Source organism: Ambystoma mexicanum, chromosome 12 (assembly GCF_040938575.1).
Source record: "Ambystoma mexicanum isolate Mex_15411 chromosome 12, UKY_AmexF1_1, whole genome shotgun sequence".
NCBI classification, from domain to species: Eukaryota; Metazoa; Chordata; class Amphibia; order Caudata; family Ambystomatidae; genus Ambystoma; species Ambystoma mexicanum.
In genome coordinates, this window is record NC_090936.1 from 768845278 (window position 1) to 768863015 (window position 17738).

The 17738-nt window shown below is 46.8% G+C and overlaps 1 protein-coding gene across 1 annotated transcript in view; it reads left to right on the forward strand.

Annotated features, from left to right (window-relative positions):
- LOC138514668 (pinopsin-like) overlaps positions 1 to 16321 on the forward strand; it is a 200774-nt gene extending 184453 nt beyond the window's left edge. The window contains exons 3-4 of the mRNA XM_069630096.1: positions 15468 to 15713; positions 16268 to 16321. Coding sequence (XP_069486197.1) covers positions 15468 to 15713; positions 16268 to 16321 — 300 coding nt within the window. The remainder of the gene's footprint in view (positions 1 to 15467; positions 15714 to 16267) is intronic.
- Positions 16322 to 17738: the final 1417 nt, after the last annotated feature.

Consider the following 17738-nt stretch of genomic DNA (forward strand, 5'->3'; position numbering starts at 1 on the left):
AAGGGATAGGAACAGTGAAAATCAAGCTGAAGCCAGGAGCCATTTTACCAAGAGTTAGGCAATATTCACTGTCGAGGGAGACAGACTAAGGTATCTATGAGACCACTGCAGCACTAGTGAAACAGGGCATCCTAGTGCCATAGAATCAACATGCAACACTGTGGTGTACCCTATAAAAATGACGACGGGGGGTCATGGCCTTTTATACAGGACTTGCACCCTCTTAACCACATTGTAGAATCAGAGTTTTCTTCAGTTCTGAATCTGGCAACAATTTTGTGTAGCATTCTCATAGAAGCTGCCTATTTCATGGTCATAGACTTGAAGAACGCATTCTTCTGTATACCATTACACCCAAGCTCACATGACTTTACCTCATTCTATATAGAAATGAGAAGTGGAAACATACAAGACTTCCTCAAGGGTACTGTGAATCACCTTGCATATTCAACAGAGTACTCCAAATGGACTTAAGCAAAGTACAGATTGAGAGCACGGTAATACAGTACGTAGATGACATATTGATCTGCAGCAAGACATAGGAACAGTGCAGAAATGGCCCATTGCACATGTTGATAGTGTTAGCAGAAAAATGGTAAAAGGTAGACAAGGCCAAACTACAATATTACCAGACAGAAATGTTGTACATTGGACAACTGATATCCCAAGATGGGAGAAAAGTGACACCAGAAAGAGCCAAAGCAATACGCAGTAAGGCAAATGCAGCGGTTCTTAGGACTATGTAACTACTGCAGGGCATGGGTATTCGACTACAGCACTTACACAAGGCCCTTATTGAGTGCACTGTAGGAAGCACAAAGAGGGGAGAAGGCATTACAGTGGACAACAGAAATGACTGAGGCATTTGACGAGCTGAAGTAAGCAATAAACACAGCTCCAGTATTAGGGATCCCAGATTATCAAAGGGAATTTTTCCAATTCTCACACTCCGCTGGAGTGGTTATGACTGCCATACTGACACAAAAGACGAGCATGGGGCACATGCCTCTAGCGTAATACAGTGGGAAATTAGACCCAGTAATGAGAAGACACTAGGGGCCTGATCACGACTTCGGCGGTAATGCAACGGTTTTCCTGCCGGACGTAAATAGCGCTAATGCCAAGGTCCCCAGCGGACAATCCGCCAAATCACGACTTATCGTGCAGGCGCCCCGGTCCATGGCGTTATCGCAAATAGCGCGAACCTTTAAATCCGGCGCACCGTTCGATACCACTATGAGTGTGCGCTTTTAGCGTGCGGGAAACGCGTCACTGCCGAAACGGGAAACAAAGCGGTGGCCATCTTGGAAATCACAATTCGTCGGATATCACAGCCCCTGGAAGCCATCCACGCCATCCAACCCCAGAACATGTCTCAGGAGCGCACTAGGGGCAAGACTGCCCTGGACAGGGTGAGAAAGCCCAAATTCAGTGACCAGGAGCTAGCTGTTCTGGTGGAGGAGGCCGAGACACACCATGAGGAGCTGCAGCAGCGCAAAACAAGTGGCCAGCGCAGAGCACAAATCTGGCGCAACATCAGCCAGAGGGTCACTGCTGTGGGCCACGTGCCCCGGGATGGGGAGGATTGCCGCAAGCACCTGAACGACCTGCGCGTGCGAGTCTGTGGCACCCTGTCACAGCACAGGAGTGCAAGCAGGGGCACTGGAGGAGGGCCACCACCACCCCCACCCGAACTCACACCATGGGAGGAGAAAATGAGTGCCCTGATAGATGTTGGCACCATCGAGGTGGTGGAGCTGAGGCAGGCACTGGCATCGATCCGACTGCAGGTGAGTCCCACCCCCAAATGCATGCAGCTGAAAGAACCACACATGCAGAACCCAAGTGAATGAATGGGAGGAAATGTGTGTGAGGAACTGCATACACCCATAAGTGAGGCCTACATCCATTGAACCGTAGTGCTGCCTAGACGACCCTGCACGTGCAGTGCATGAATGACAGGGGCAGGGGATAGACATCCATAGCCATAGGACAGCTACGTAGAGTGGAAGTGTGCATGAATACACCCCCAAAACCCTGAGCACAGTGCACACCAAGCACACATGCAATTTGTCACTCTGACATTCCCATGCAGTCTACCTCCATACCCACTCACAACAAGCACCACATGGCGACAGAACAGAATGCAAGGAGAATGTGTGAGTGATACTGTCTTCAATCCCACTTGTTGGCATGAACTGCATCACACAAATATATGTAGCATTGAACTCAAACCACACCCTATTATGTACCCCACAGGAACACATCGATCCCAACGGGATGAAGATGATGGGGAGGAGGCCACACCATCACAGCGCCCACGGCAGCGCTCCTCCACCAGCACCACCACCCCACAAAGAGGCCGCACGGAAGGGAGACGAACCAGGCCAACCCCCACTATACCCCAATGCAGCCCGAACAGACAGCAGCAGCACCCACATGGCCGCAGGGAAGCCACCAGTCACAGCCCGATGCTGAGGGACTGAGCAGTGGATCAGAACCCGAAGTGGGAGGAACACCTCCACGTGCTCATCAGGCAGGAGGACAGCACTCTCCCAGAAGCAGTGAAGCCGAAGGGATGGTCACACCCCAGGGGAGCCCAAGGCCAGGCACACAGCTTGCACAAAGCCCACATCTGCCTGTGCGTCGTGTCCGCACACCACAGCCGGACGAGGATACGCCATCATATGGCAGCCCAGTAGAGCCTGGCAGCCCAATCCAAGCCGGCGCCATGTCCCCATGCAGCACCCCCACCCGACAGTGCACAAGTCGCAGGCCAGCACATGACACTCCAGGGGTGCCCTTCGTCACAGGGGCAGCAGTGATGGGCCGACTCGACATTATTGAGGCCAAACAGGCCAGGGTTGAATCAATGGCCAAGGTGCAGAGTTGTGACATCAAGGCCATCAGTGCATCTATACGGCATGGATGCAAATACATAGCGCGTGACAATGCGCACACACGCAGAGTCGTCGAACAATGTACTGCTGCCCTGACAGGGTTCGGACAACGAGTGAGGGAGTTGACCGAGGCAGTCTCAACACTTGCTGAGCAAACAAGGGAGGGAAACAACCTCATGCGACAGCACATGCTGGCCGCCGCTTCAGTCCCTTTGACATCCACCACACCCACGGAGGGTTCCCTCAAGCCATCTCCTAGGCGCCGGTCTATGCGCCACTTGAGGGCACGCACACCAGAGGGGCCCAGAAAAGGAAAGCACCCACGACCCTCCTAGTGGTGCATGGCATCGTTGTTGGTGCCCTGATAAGACACATGTGCCTATCTGCACAGTTGAGGGTAGTTCACTGGGTAGTTCACTGGGGGGAGGGGGGATTGTGTTCTGGGTGTTCACTGGGGGGAGGGGGGATTGTGTGCTGGGTGTTCACTGGGGGGAGGGGGGTTTGTTGGACTGAAAATAAATCACGTTTGAAAAATCACAATGCATGGACAGTAGTGATTGTTACAAATACAATTTAATGACATATTTCCAATTTACCCATTACCCATTTCTAAAAAAATCCATCAATCAAAACCTGTCTGGCCAACCTCCCCTCCCTCAGCCCAAACCTTTGTGCATGTGCAACACCTTCTGGCACTTCATCACCCTCACTCCCATCCTCAGGTGGCAGCACATGAGCATCAGGGGGCAGTTGTACATTTCTGCGACAGCAGATGTTGTGCAGCATGGTACATGTCAGTACAATTTTGCAAACTTTTTTTGGTGCATACATCATTGCCCCTCCCGTGCGGTCGAGGCACCAGAAGCATGCCTTCAGCAGTCCAAATGCCCTCTCCACGCAGATCCGTGTACGAGCATGGGCAAGGTTGTATGCCCGCTCCGCCGCCGTGTGTGGATGACGCACAGGGGTCATGAGCCACATGTACTGGGGATATCCAGAATCACCTGCAGGGGAGAGAAATCCGGTATGGGGACAAGGTAAGTCCAGTGGGTGTACAGAGCTCTGTCATCAGTGTGATTTTGCCATATTTGTCATTTGGTCTAGAACATTGTGGAGTGTGCTGTTCTACGGGCACGATGAATCAATGAGGTACTCTCAACTTGGTACACCTATGTTTCTGGATGTAACAGTACTCATTCACTTGTCGCTGGGTAAGGGGGCCCTTCCATCTACTTCTGCATGACAGAAGTGGCTGCCTCATTTGTCATTGCAAATACATTTGGCTGCAGTTGCTTTTGCTGGTTGTCACTATTCTGTAATGTTCTCCATGCATGTGCTTGGCCATTCTGGGGACAGCGTTCGTGGGATGTACATTGCCATTACTTAGCCTACTTATGTGTGGTGCATTTGTGGATGTGCCAGTTTATGGTTTAGAATGTCATTACTGTCGCGTGGCCAGGGTGGGATTTCTGTATTGTGTCAGTGTTGGGAGCCATGGTGCTACTCACACAGGAGGATTTATGGTGGTGGGGCTTCCATATGTCAATGTGCCGCCACATGTCTTTTACATCCTGCATGGGTGTGTTCTGCTGTGTTGGACATGTCCAAGGATTATCGTGGAAGGTGCTTGAATGTGAATGCTGCAGTAATGGTGCTACCTATTGGGAATAATGGATTCCGTGACTGGCACCATCAGTTGTGGATTGACATGCATTATGGTATACATTTGTACTCGTCCAGTAGCCATGTGTTTTGGCCGCGGTGCCTTTCCATGTATGCCGGCAGGGTACTGTTGCGCAGGACCATGGAGTTGTGGGTGGATCCTGGGTAGCGGGCACAGCAGTGGCTGAAGGTGAGGTCAGGACCACATGTCATCTGCACGTTGAGGGAATGGTACTGTTTCCGGTTTCTGTAGGCTGCCTCATGTGCCTGGGGTGGTACGAGTGCCACATGTGTGCAGTCCAGGGCTGCTATTACATTCGGAACTTGGGCAATGGCATAGAATTGACCCTTCAGCTGGTGCACCTGTGCCTGTGTGGCTGGCAATGCTATGTGCTCGTTCACATGATTCAACAGTGCATCAAGCACCTGTCCCAGCATGGCACTGAAAGTGGACTGGGCCATTCAATGCATCATGGCAACGGTATGTTGGTAGCTGCCAGTCCCAAGGAATTGAAGCACAGACATGAGCTTCACTAGGGGAGGTACTGCCGTGCTGCTCGCTATGCGGCTGCCAATGTTGCCCTGGATTGTGTCCAGCAACTGGGTGATGGTTGCCCTGACCAGCCGATATTCTGTCACCAACTGGCCATCAGTCAGGGCCCAGGGTGTTGGCCTGACCCTGGGGATGGCTGGCCGCCTTGCTGGTGCTGCTCTCCTCCTCCTTCTCCTCATCTCCACTACCCCCTGCACTCCCAGGGCCCTGGCCTGGTTGGCTGGCCTCTGTAGCACCAGGCGTAGCAGGTAGAAGTAAACATCAAGGATCCCGGCTCCAAATGGCAGCATGGTGTTGGGGAGGGTGTGTTGTGCATGGGTGGGTCCTTTGTAGGCCTCTGAATTGCATTGGTTTCACCTGGGCCCTTATTGCTGTCTCCTCCCTGCTCCTGCTGGTGTTATGGTGTTGGGGAGGGTGTGTTGTGCATGGGTGGGTCCTTTGTAGGCCTCTGAATTGCATTGATTTCACCTGGGCCCTTATTGCTGTCTCCTCCCTGCTCCTGCTGGTGTTATGGTGTCGAGGAGGGTGTGTTGTGCATGGGTGGGTCCTTTGTAGGCCTCTGAATTGCATTGGTTTCACCTGGGCCCTTATTGCTGTGGCCTGTGTTTTGTTACCTCCAGCTTTTTGCTGGAGGTATTTTCGGCGGTTAATAATAGCGCCTACGCCGGACTTGTGATTGCTGATGTTTTTGTGCGAATGGTTACTGGTGCCATTATGCTGCTGTATCCTCTACTAACACAACCCCAACTCTAGCAGGTGGAACGACCATGTCAAGTGGACAAGTACGCACTGTAAGTACACTAAGGAGAGGTATACACAGTGCAGATGCAGACATGGGGGGATGGAACTCTATCTCACTGATACTATTTGAGTATCCAATAACATGTGGTACAAGCAAATGACCAAATTAGGTAAAGAAACCACTGGGGAGAGCTGCTGTGTCTGCTCACTAATCACCTATGCCATGAGTGCCTCCAGAACATTTATAGCAACTGAAATACCAGCAGCAAGAACACAATGCCTTATGTACCTATACATGGTTACAACCGGAGGAATGTTCCAAGGGACACAATGCCTTATGTACCTATACATGGTTACAACCGGAGGAATGTTCCAAGGGAAAACAGCAACATTGAGATGGATGTTCAAGACAACATTTCCCTATGAAGACAGTTATATAGACACTAGACCTGATGAAAAATTACTGGCAACTAGACCAAGCAATACAGTACGTAACTGACAGCCAAGAGAAAGGAGAGACAAAAACAATAACATTGAAAGAATTACCATCCCCTAAGAAAGGCCCGAAGGAAATAGGAGGGGTCCCGGGATGTTGGGAAAGACCAAAAATGCGTGTGTATGGCCAAGTTTGCACAGCTGAAGGGTGGAAGGAGGGATTGGTAGGTAGAAAGGTACACACCCTATTACAATTCCAGTAAACACAGTACAAGGAGAAAATGACAAGTGCATGAAAGAATGGGATGTGAGCACAACGTTACTGACCTGGGTGGACAATGAAACTTGGCCAATTCCTATAATACTATTGAAGAAACCAGCATTATGTTTTCAGAATGATGGAGCAGTAAAAGTTGAAGAAAACAAGGAGTGTAGGTACACAGAAAAGCATCCAGCAAAGAAGGTTGGGACGGCAGTATTAATGGATAACTATTGGATGTGCAAGCTAAGGCATACGAGAATCTGCCACCCAACTGGGGAGGAGTATGTTGGTTGGTACAAGTCAACATGCCAGCACTAGTAGTACCACACAAGGACATCAAGATAGACGACTTTCCAAAAATGGACAATACAAAAAGAAAAAAGATGTCAGTAGAAGTGAGCAGAGTGAAAAGGGAGAACTATTTCTCATCAGCATCAGACGCAGAAGCGGACGATTTACCATCTGAGCACAGGCTGTTCAGGAGGGCAGCAATTTTTTTCGCGTCAGTAGTTCCAGCTGCACAGAATTTGTGTTGCATTAGAATATAAAAATGCAAAATGGCTGCAGATAATGAGATGGGAGCTGATGCAGACAATAAACTCAACAGTAAATGGCTTCAACGCGATAAACAAAGAGCTCTGAGATGTAAGGTTGATGGCTCTCCAAAACAGATATGTTCTAGACCTTCTCACAGCAATAGAAGGAGGAATTTGTGCCAAGATCGGGAGTTCCTGTTGCAGGTTTGAGCCCTCAAATGATGGAGAAAGTGGCACACTGACAGAAGCAGTAACAAGATTGTCAAAAATGCATGCCAAAATGGAGGAAGAAGCTAAACGAACAGGAAAAGATTAGAGTTTGCTGTCATATATATTTTCATGGATCCCATATGTGGCTGGAAGACGGACTGAAATTACTACTAGGAGCACTGATCCTAGTACTAGTAGGACTGTTTGTGGCATTACACAATGTCACAAAACAACATACATAATACAATAGGGATGAAAGTGTTAGTAGATATAAATGTTGAAGAGAACAAGGACAAGATAGTAGAAGAAAGAAATGAGTGATCGGAGGCGGCTGAGCTCTAGCATCAGTGCGGCTTGATTCTCACACATAGCGTTACCCTGTTCCTACACGGCGTGCAACGTATCGTGACTCAAGGTCCTTTCCTCTAGTTTTAACGAGGATCAGCAAGGACCAGACCAGCGAGGACCGCAAGGACCACGGAGGACCGTGGAGGACCGTGAAGACGGCAGGGGGCCAAGGCAAGCGGCCAAGGCAAGCGACCAAGGTGGCCTGGCACCTCCTGGCACCTCCTCCTCACTCCGGTGCCCAACTGGCTTCCCCCCCCCGACTACCGTAAGTGCTGCACGCGGGTGAAGAAGGCATGGTGCCTTCAGTCGCTGGAAGTAGTGGGAGCGGCCCATGTGAAACGCGGCAGTGGGAAACGCTTCAATGCGGGTGGACGGGGGGCCAGAGTGCAGCACATAACCTATTGGGTTGTGCCAGGATGGTGACCACACAAAAGATCCTCGCCTTGATTAGCCTGCACAAGTCCGCCTAATTTCTATTTTTTCGCATTGGCCTTGCCATGCAGCGCTTGTGAAAGTCAATTGTGCTGTTTGATTACCATACCCGGGAGACTGTGGTCATTGCTTTTGATCCCAGTGTTAGGAGGAAGGTGCAACTTGCAACATGTAATAATGATAAATACTCGACCGCCTCACCTGGGAGACTGTGGGCACTGCTTTTGATCCGGTGTAAGGCGCAAGATTGCACTTGCAATAGATACAAGCAATTGAATTGTTAAACTGAAAAAGTAACACTATGGCAAAAAGGGAATAGATACCAACTGCTATTATTGTTTAGTCTCATTTTGGCCATGGGACACACAATCTCCAATCGGTTGTAAGATCTGCTAGTAATACAGCCCCTCCAACAGTGGACACTCTAAACTCGACCCAGAGAGACCATCATATTGAGTGGTGCCGCGTGACCCATAATGCTCACAGTTAAGAAGTGCTCTGTGACAAGATATAATCTACACAGAGGGGCAGGACCCCGATAGCTAGCACCAACAGAGGTAAGGGAACCAAAACAGCACCTGTGAAAAAGGTGCAATTACAGACTTCTTCCCGCTCCCTTGCACCTCCAATATACCAACCATACCATCACTAGAGGAGAGAGAGACAGGCAGCCATAGTATGAATAAGACCAATGATCGTTTAGGGGAAAGTGCAATTGATAATAACTCTTTACTGGAACTCTGCTTATCTATGCAGAGATCCATGATCCCCTTATTAGGAAGTAGCGTCGGCAACCAGATTGAAGGCTAGCAACAGCCCGCCTCAGACTCACAATGAGAAATATACAACAGATTATCTGCCTCCCCCAATCTGGACGTACATCTGGAGTCATCTGAACCAGACAGCAGTGAAGACCAGGGGGCAAGCCACACGACCCTGGGGGAGCTGCAATCTTCAGTTGCATCGCTACAATTCGCACTAAATATTCTGTTAAAGATGTGTGGAAGGATATTGGAAGTCACCCTTACCTTAAACACAGTCAATAATAACAGCAACCCGGTACTGGTACAGAAGGAAGGGAACACCACTCTCCCTGAGTGCCAGGAGACAGCTGACCTGGAAAGAAACACTAAAAACAATTTGGATGTCTACTTTTCACGAAAACAGCGACGAATGGCCAGAAGAACGATCACAAGGAAAAAACCTCACACTGGGACCATAACATTACCTGATACAGCAGAGCCGGAGGAGGAAATATCCAGACCCATCGAAGGGAGCACTCCCAAAAAGGCACTAAGTAAAATGAAACAGAAAGCCATACATGCTCGTAAACGCACCTTAGGTAAAGAGGGTAAGCTGACTAGTTGGCTCAACCTTGACAAGAGTAATACCTCATACCCAGTTGTAGAGGTGGAACCGGAGCAATCGCCCTGTTTAAGCAAGCAGGAGGCAAACCCTGTTCTGAATATTACTAACCATGAACCAACTTCTCCACCCCAGCTAGACGTTGTACCTGTACCGTCACCTGAGAATAAAGTCAATGCTATACTGCCCCACAGCGGAAGGACCTGCATCATTAAGAACTTGTACCAAAATAGTAACCATGCATGGATCACTAGATAAGCTCTGATGATCAGACTACACTCAATTCCACATCTGAGAGTGTGGAGATCGGAAGACTTTGAATTTGTCGAACCATTGAAAGTGACAAACTCTAATACATCGGCAATACACTGTAAGTTTTTAGCAACAGCAAACATGATACGCATCTTTAAAACCAATCTGCGGGAAGTTGACATTGAAGTGGACGCTGATCCGAATATGGCTGACCCTAAATGGCCTTCGCCAAGCACCAACATTGAAGAAACCAAGACACCACAGCTACCTAAAGGCACCTCTGTGCAAATGGCTGATATACAGAATGTCCTCAAGTGGCTCGCTGAGTCTCTCCCCGCTGTGACATTAAGACAATGAGAACAACGGTTGGTCTCATGGAACTGTCGAGGATTTAGCCATCTATTAGCCACGGACGGCTCCATGCCCCTGTTAGCGGGTCATACCTGTATTTGCCTCCAGGAGACGTGGCTTACCTCTCGGGCCCTTCTAAATGGATACACCATCCACCAGGAACTTGCTAAAAAGGGGCCGAGGGGAAGGCCATATGGGGGTCTACTCATTGGGATTATACATCCATTAAAGTCCATTCGTATCCACTACAATATGGATGAGTTTGGGCTAGCGGTTGAGCTAGAACTCCCCGGAAAAGACACAGTAGACAAAATGTTATTGACTAGCCTCTACAATCCCCCAGGATCCTCCTACAGAGATCTTATTCAGGAAGCTTGTCATGATCTGTTGATTGATTGGATGATAGTCCCTGAAAATGACCTTGTTACAATCGTGGGTGACTTTAATTGTCATATAATTGGTGACATGGGTAGAAGTATTAATCCTTTTTTGAAGAGCAAAGGCAAGCTGTGGCATTCAGCTGCAAATTCAGAGGGACTATTATGGTTTAACTTTCTCAAATCATGGGATTTTGAAATGTTAAATGGTAGAACCAGCAGCGATTATCCGGTGCAGCCTACATGGAGTAATGTAAAATCTAGAAGTCCACTTGATTACATCTTTGTAAGCCTGTCAATGGCCACTTGGGTCACCGATATGAGGGTCAATAATAATGATTGGAGTGATCATGCCATACTTACATTAACATTCAACTACTTGATACAGTATGCTCGGACCAGACCTACGGCGAATTGAGGACGAATCACGCCTCTTCAAATGTACGCTGGTCCAACAATAATATCAAGAAAGCAATGGATGCTACGGCAGACAAGACAAGCATGAGGCGTGATGAGCTTCTTGAAATGTCCAGCAGCGAGATCGAAGAATGGATAGCATCTTTCTCATATAGGTATGCTACTATTAAAATAAATATGCTAGCCCCTGAACTCAAACCGTCAAATGTCTTCGATATAGAAATTAGAGATGCTAAAAGAACATTACGAGGTAAGCCTAAGAAGCTCCACAAAGACTGCACCACATGGAATAGCTATCAGTCCTGGAAGTATAAGAATGCCTTTAGATCATGGCTCATGAGGAAGCGCTATGCATCCAAATTACTCAAATGGCAAAAACGGTCCAAGTTTTATGCACAGGAAACTCCCGGTCTATATGGGGACTGCAGGGTAAGGCAAGGGGTGATACTAGTAGTTCCCTTACTAACCCCATCGATGTAGGCCAGTGGGAGGAATTTCTGAGATGCCATAATAACCTTGCCCCTGGACATACCCAGGAGATAGGAAACTTGAGTCGACCCCCTCCTCCTTTTAAGGTGACAGTTGAGTCGCTAACTGCCAGGATAAAAAAGTTCAAATCACTGAGAGCACCTGGGCCTAATGGCCTGGCAAATGTTATACTAAAAAGCAATCCGGAGTACCGGGCAGAAGTCCTGAAAATATTGTTTGATAAGATTCTTAATGATGGGCGCATTCCGGAATCGTGGCAGACAGCAATCCTGGTCCTGATTTATAAAAAGGGAGATCGTGCAGATCCATCTAATTATTGACTGCTGTCCATGTTGGACTGCACGGGCAAATTATTTGCCACGTGCTTACTACATGAACTACAAGCATGGGTGGACAGCGAAAAGATCTTAGATTGATTTCAATGTGGTTTCAGGGGTGGATACTCCACAGTGCATAACTTGGTGGTAATGGACATACTTCGAAATAAGGCCAGATTAACTGGCAATCCACCACTATATGCATTATATATCGACTTCAAGGCGGCCTTTGATTTAGTGCATAGAGAACTTTTGTGGTCTAAACTTTAGATCTTGGGCTGCCCCAAAGGGATACTCTGCTACCTCTGATTATTACACCATAACACCTCGGTCTCTCTGAAGCTAGATTCCAAGGGGAACATGACTAGTAAGATTCGGCAAACCCGTGGCGTAAAACAAGGCTTTGTTACAGCACCACTATTATATAACCTGTTCGTCCATGATATACTGAAAGCATTAACAGCAGAAGACAATTTTCCCCCTAAGATAGGCACGGCCCACTGTCCAGTCCTAGCGTATGCTGACGACTTAGTCATCATGGACCACACAATTAGTGGACTACGTAGTTCAGCAGAGGCTCTTTGGTCCTATGCTCAAAGAAACAGCCTTTCAATCAATCTAGGTAAGACCCAGATGGTGGCTTTCACCAGTAAGAAGGTGGCATGAGTGAGCATTAAATTCTACGAGTCAGTAATCCAAAACACACCTTATTATAGATGCCTGGGCATAGAGATAGAGCTCAAGGGACAATATAAAATGTGTAAACAAGCTTGGATCACTCGAGGGGCCCAAATCACTGCATTGATATATCGCTTTACCGCCTCACATTGGGGGTATACTATCTGGGCCGCACACCAACTGTATCTGCAGGTGTTAGCACCCATGGTCACATATGGACTAGAAGCCTTATAGCTAATGGACCAGGGGTGGCTGCAGATACTTGAGGGGAAATATTGGAAGGAGTTACTAGGTCTCCCGTCATGTATCCCCATGTCCATTCTCAGACTGGAACTGGGTCTCATCTAGTGGAAATCTCAGGTTCTTAGAAAGAGGGGGGAATTGTACTTAAAAATGTCGTCCAATGCAGGGAACCCCTTGCTTACTGCTATGCACAGCGAAATTAATAAGTCTTCCACATTTCCACTTATGAAAAAACACATGGACAGCTATTTGGACAAGATTGGTTGGACCAATAGATTATATGGGGACACAGCCAGTTCACTGCAGGCACTGGCCAAGAAGTCCGAACTATGTGATTGGATTGACAACTTTTCTCATCTGGAAGATCTGAAACGTTATCAATTTGTTCCATACATGCGATATACTTTTAAGCAATCGCTACCATACTTGTCTCTCTGCCCTTCACCTCGTCTGAGACGATTCATCCTTTTAATGAGGTTTGACCAGCTACCAGTATTGGCTATCACTGGGATTATGAACAATCTCCCTATATCAGAACGCTACTGCCGGCTCTGTATGAACAAATCTGAGTCTGAATCTGGTAAACATGTCCTAACCAGTTGTCTTGCCATGCTAAAAACCTACTTAACATACTATGGTGGTTTTGTCCATAGCGGGGATCACATTTGCAGCAATTACTTTTGGCTTACGGCTGCTAACACAATCGGCATGAAACTTCATATTGCAATGTATGACGTATGGTTGATTGTAGAGAGCCCGCTAGGTATAACTATATAGGTGCTCTAGTGCCCGGTGGAAATAAAACCTCATGTGTGAGAAGGAGTATCGGAGCAAGAAAGTATTAACTATGAATTGATAAGTGCCTACACTAACAATCCTTCCCATTTAGGACTTTTAGAATGTGAAACTGCTATGTATAGAAATTGATAATTGGGAGTATAAAGCTTAAGGCTTGTGTATTGCTTATATATTATGTAGATCTGTATTCTCTTTTTCACTCTTAGTATATCTTTTAAAAAGAAATGTGTTTATTTTTTCACCGCTGTTCTTATTCAATTTTCATTTTAAGATTTTATATGCTTAATCAAGTTGTAATAGTACTTATCTTTTGTAATTTGCATTGATTTATGAAATGTGAAAAGCTTATATTAAGCTATAACACATTAATAAATAAATAAATGAAATAACCTGAGGGCAATAATAAAGGAGTGCCCACTGTTCCTGACTGAGATGATAACATTCGACAATATCTTTGACAACAACAAATATTAGGCGAAATGAGTATGGTACAACTCAGAAGGAGACTGCAGTTACTTGACATGGAGTTTCGTTGACAATGCACATTACTACAGACATCTTGGTGGAGTAACAAAGTTATGGCTACCAAAAACTACAGTCATTCTCCCGCGGTGGGAAGACAAGCAGTTCCCAGTGACACAAATATGAAGTGAAACAGGGCCTTTTTAACAACGCAAAAGTGGTAATATTGACGGTTACATTGGGAACACATAGTCTTTCTCATCAGCTTGGGAAGATGCACTGAGCACTGAGAACAGAGCTGGGTCCCAGGCCTGGGGAGACCAGCTCCAGCCAATCAGGGAAAACAAATCCACGGGTAGATGGCAGAGGGCAAAGGCCAATGGTAATCCTGTGACCCCGCAACAATGTAATAGATCATTTTTGGGGAATGGTCAGGCAAGCCACCTGTCATGCAAGGACCAATAGAATAATCTCTATAGGTGCAGTGTATAGGCCCTACCACCCCAATTACCAAATCCTGTAACCTCATAGGTTTTTGGGGATGAGCTCCATGTTGTTACGCAGGAACTGAACAAAATTGCCCGACAGGGACACAGGAGTGGTGATTTCGGGAGATTCTCAATGTCCTGTATGATCCCTATCCGCGTAAAAAACGACAGTTCTAACTTGCCCTTGGCTGAGTCCTCCGTCTGTGTACTGGGGAGGGTTTGTGGGCCCTGTGAGCGTGAATGGCGAGCTTGTAGTGTGAACCCCAGTCCCTCTGGTATACCTAAGCCAACAATACCGTTAAGGTGCACAGCCGGCTGCATTACAAGCCTGCCAAGACAGCCAAATTCGCCCCAGTCGCGTCTGACGCATGCCCCAAGAGCCATCAGACACTGGCTGATTTTTTATATATGTTTTGGACATGTCCACTGATTTTGCAATTCCGGGCTGAGTTGCTGAAGTATTGGCAGAGAATGCAATAATTCCCCCCTCATTAGCTCCTCTGAAATACCTCTTTGTGGACATTGGTAAGACTACAATTCAGCACTGCAGGCTTCTCAGTTCGTCATGCCAATTGCTAGGAAGTGTATCCTTAAATATTGGAATTCATATATTGCTCCGACCCGACAGGTGGGGGGTGTCAGAGTTGAAGTGTGCCAGCGAAAAGGAAGAAGCGTATATTTCAGCTATTCCCATTGCTAGTCGTCCAAATAAAAATTGGGATGATTTCCAAACGTACATGCAGACTCAGAGTGCTAAATCGGATACATCTGATTCAGTGGGGGCTGTCTAATAAGAAGTTGTCATTGGCTCATCATATGTACACGAATTGTCTGGAGATCTCCCATGGGGAGAGGAACAGAGATGTGACTAATAAGTTGCTGTAATGTGTGTACCGATGTTGCTATTACGTATTCGACTTGTAGTGAATTAAGTTTAAAAAAAAAAAAAGTAAATGGTATTTTGAACGCATGATGAATCCAAACCAAACGTATGCATTTTGGGAGGGCATGGGTGTTTTCCCAGATGAGCTTCAATTTCTATGTTTTGATTAAGATTCAATCAAATTAAAGTGTAAGTATTAATTCAGGTTAGCAATATCAAAAGTGGATACTAATCATTTGTGGTTGCGGGTTATATTGTTTATTTTTAGCTCAACATGAAGATCGAACAACAAGGTGGCAAGACAAACCCAGCCGAGGAGAAGCGTGCAGTAAAAATGGTGCTAGCTATGGTGCTGGCTTTCCTAATCTGCTGGCTGCCATACACAATCCTTGCTCTCATAATCGTCATCAGACCCTCCATTTATATTCCACCACTTGTCGCAACACTGCCAACGTACTTTGCTAAAACAAGTCCTGTCTACAATCCCATTATTTACCTCTTCTTCAACAGACAGGTGAGTGTGTGCACCAGGTGGATGTGTAACTCGTGTCTATGTTGGAACATTTGTGTATATGATAAGGGTTAGTGAGCATATTGTAATCAAAAGGAGGCATTTTGAAGGAGAAATATCCTTTGTTGTCATGGAATATTACCAGCACGCTGCAGCATTGGACATTTGCCATTGACAGTACTAATACTTTGGTGGGAACCACAGCACAATGTTGTCACACACTTAGGTAAATGAATACCCATTGGATTACGGGGGTTCCCCATTCCATGCAAATGTTTTAACTAAAAGTCACTTCAGGGTCAGCCTTGGTGTTGGTAGTCAAAACTCCCAGTGATGTAATGACCATTGTGTGCAGAGCCAGGAGCTATAGATCTGATGTATCATAGAGCTAGCGCATTTGTGTCATGTTTTTCTCCTCAATGGAGCCACCAAAAACAGTGTGTGTCCCCAGAAAGGGGGAGCCTCCTCTTTAAATGCTTACCGTACCTTTGGGTAATTGGCATGAAGGTCACTAGGGACAGGAGGGTAGCTCAGGGTGAATCTGCTTGTCTTGGAAGCAAGACAACACTGAGGAGCATGTGTTCAGTACTGGTCCTGCCTACAAGCTATAGGCTATATATAAAAAAGCCCAATTTAAGACGTTATGGGAACAGGTTGCAAATCACCAGGCATGAGGCAGCCGCTCTATGACTCTCACAGGCAGAAGTGGTCATGAGCTCACTGAAAGACAAGGAAACTCAGGCAATATTGTTCATAGTTGTTTACAAACAACTATGAACTATATTGCCTGAGTTTTATTTGTGTGATCATGATATATAGGGAAATACTCATGTGAGAAACCCTTTATGGTGCTAGACGTGTTTTTTGCCCCTTGACAAGGGGCATATGTTAGCCCAGATAAAAAAAGAATTCTTAGAAAGAAGAGTGTCTTATATGAGTTTATTCAGAAATAAATACTAGCTGACAATACCAGTATTTTCCCAAACCCCAGGGCATTTACTACTGGACATAAGGTATACACAGTCGATCTTGACATAGCCCAAAGCCCTCTCATCCCATGAAACCTCTTCTCCATCTAGCCCACATCCACCCCTCTCTGCACCATGAGCCTCTTCATGTACTGGCCGTATCTTTGTTAACATCCTGGTGCCTGCCGTTCCATTGTTTTGTCTGCTCATAGCTATTTCGTTTAGCTTACATGTTCTAATGTTTTCTTCTCTTCCTACACTCTACTAATATCACCGCCCCCAGTCCATTCTGCTAGTTGCAACGCCTCTAATCTTTGCTTCCCCCTTGCTCTAAACTCCCTCCTCCTGTCAATCTTGCCTTGTGGAATGCAAGATCCCTCAGTCCTCGATATCTTTCTTTTCAATCTACACTTTCTTTGCCTCGCTGAAACTTAGATTGTTCCCCTAAATTCTGTCACACCTGCTGCTATTTCCACCTCATTCTGCTCCTTTCTGCACACCCCCTGCCACTCCGGTCGTGAGGGAGGGGTTGGTATACTCTTTCTACTGCCCTGCTCTTCCTTCTCTAATCGTCTTTTCTTCACTCGAATATCACTACATCTCCTTCCTGAAGCCACATCATTTCGCTTTGTTATAATCTACCATCCTCCTTGCCCCGTCAGTGTACTCTCTGACGCATGCAGCATCGCTAGTGTAAGTCCTACTCTGATTCTTTTTCATTCTTTCAGCCCTTCACTCTTCATTTGACACTGCCCTCCTTTCTGCTAAGCAATCGTATTACTCAGATCTTCTCAATTCCTATTTCTCCAACCCGCCCTCTCTTTCAAACATTGACTCGTATTCTCGCTCCTCCATTTTTTCATCCTCTACTTGTCTTGTCCCTTTTGCCCACGGACCTGGCCTCCTACTTCTCCTCCAAGTTTGCCCTCCTTTGCTTCACTATCACTCCTTCATCTCCTATATCTGTCTCTTCTCTTTCCTCTCCTTCTGCTGCATGTCCACATGTCATCCTCTAACTGCCCGCTCTCTTTCCATAGGCCATCCTACTCTGCCCATTCTG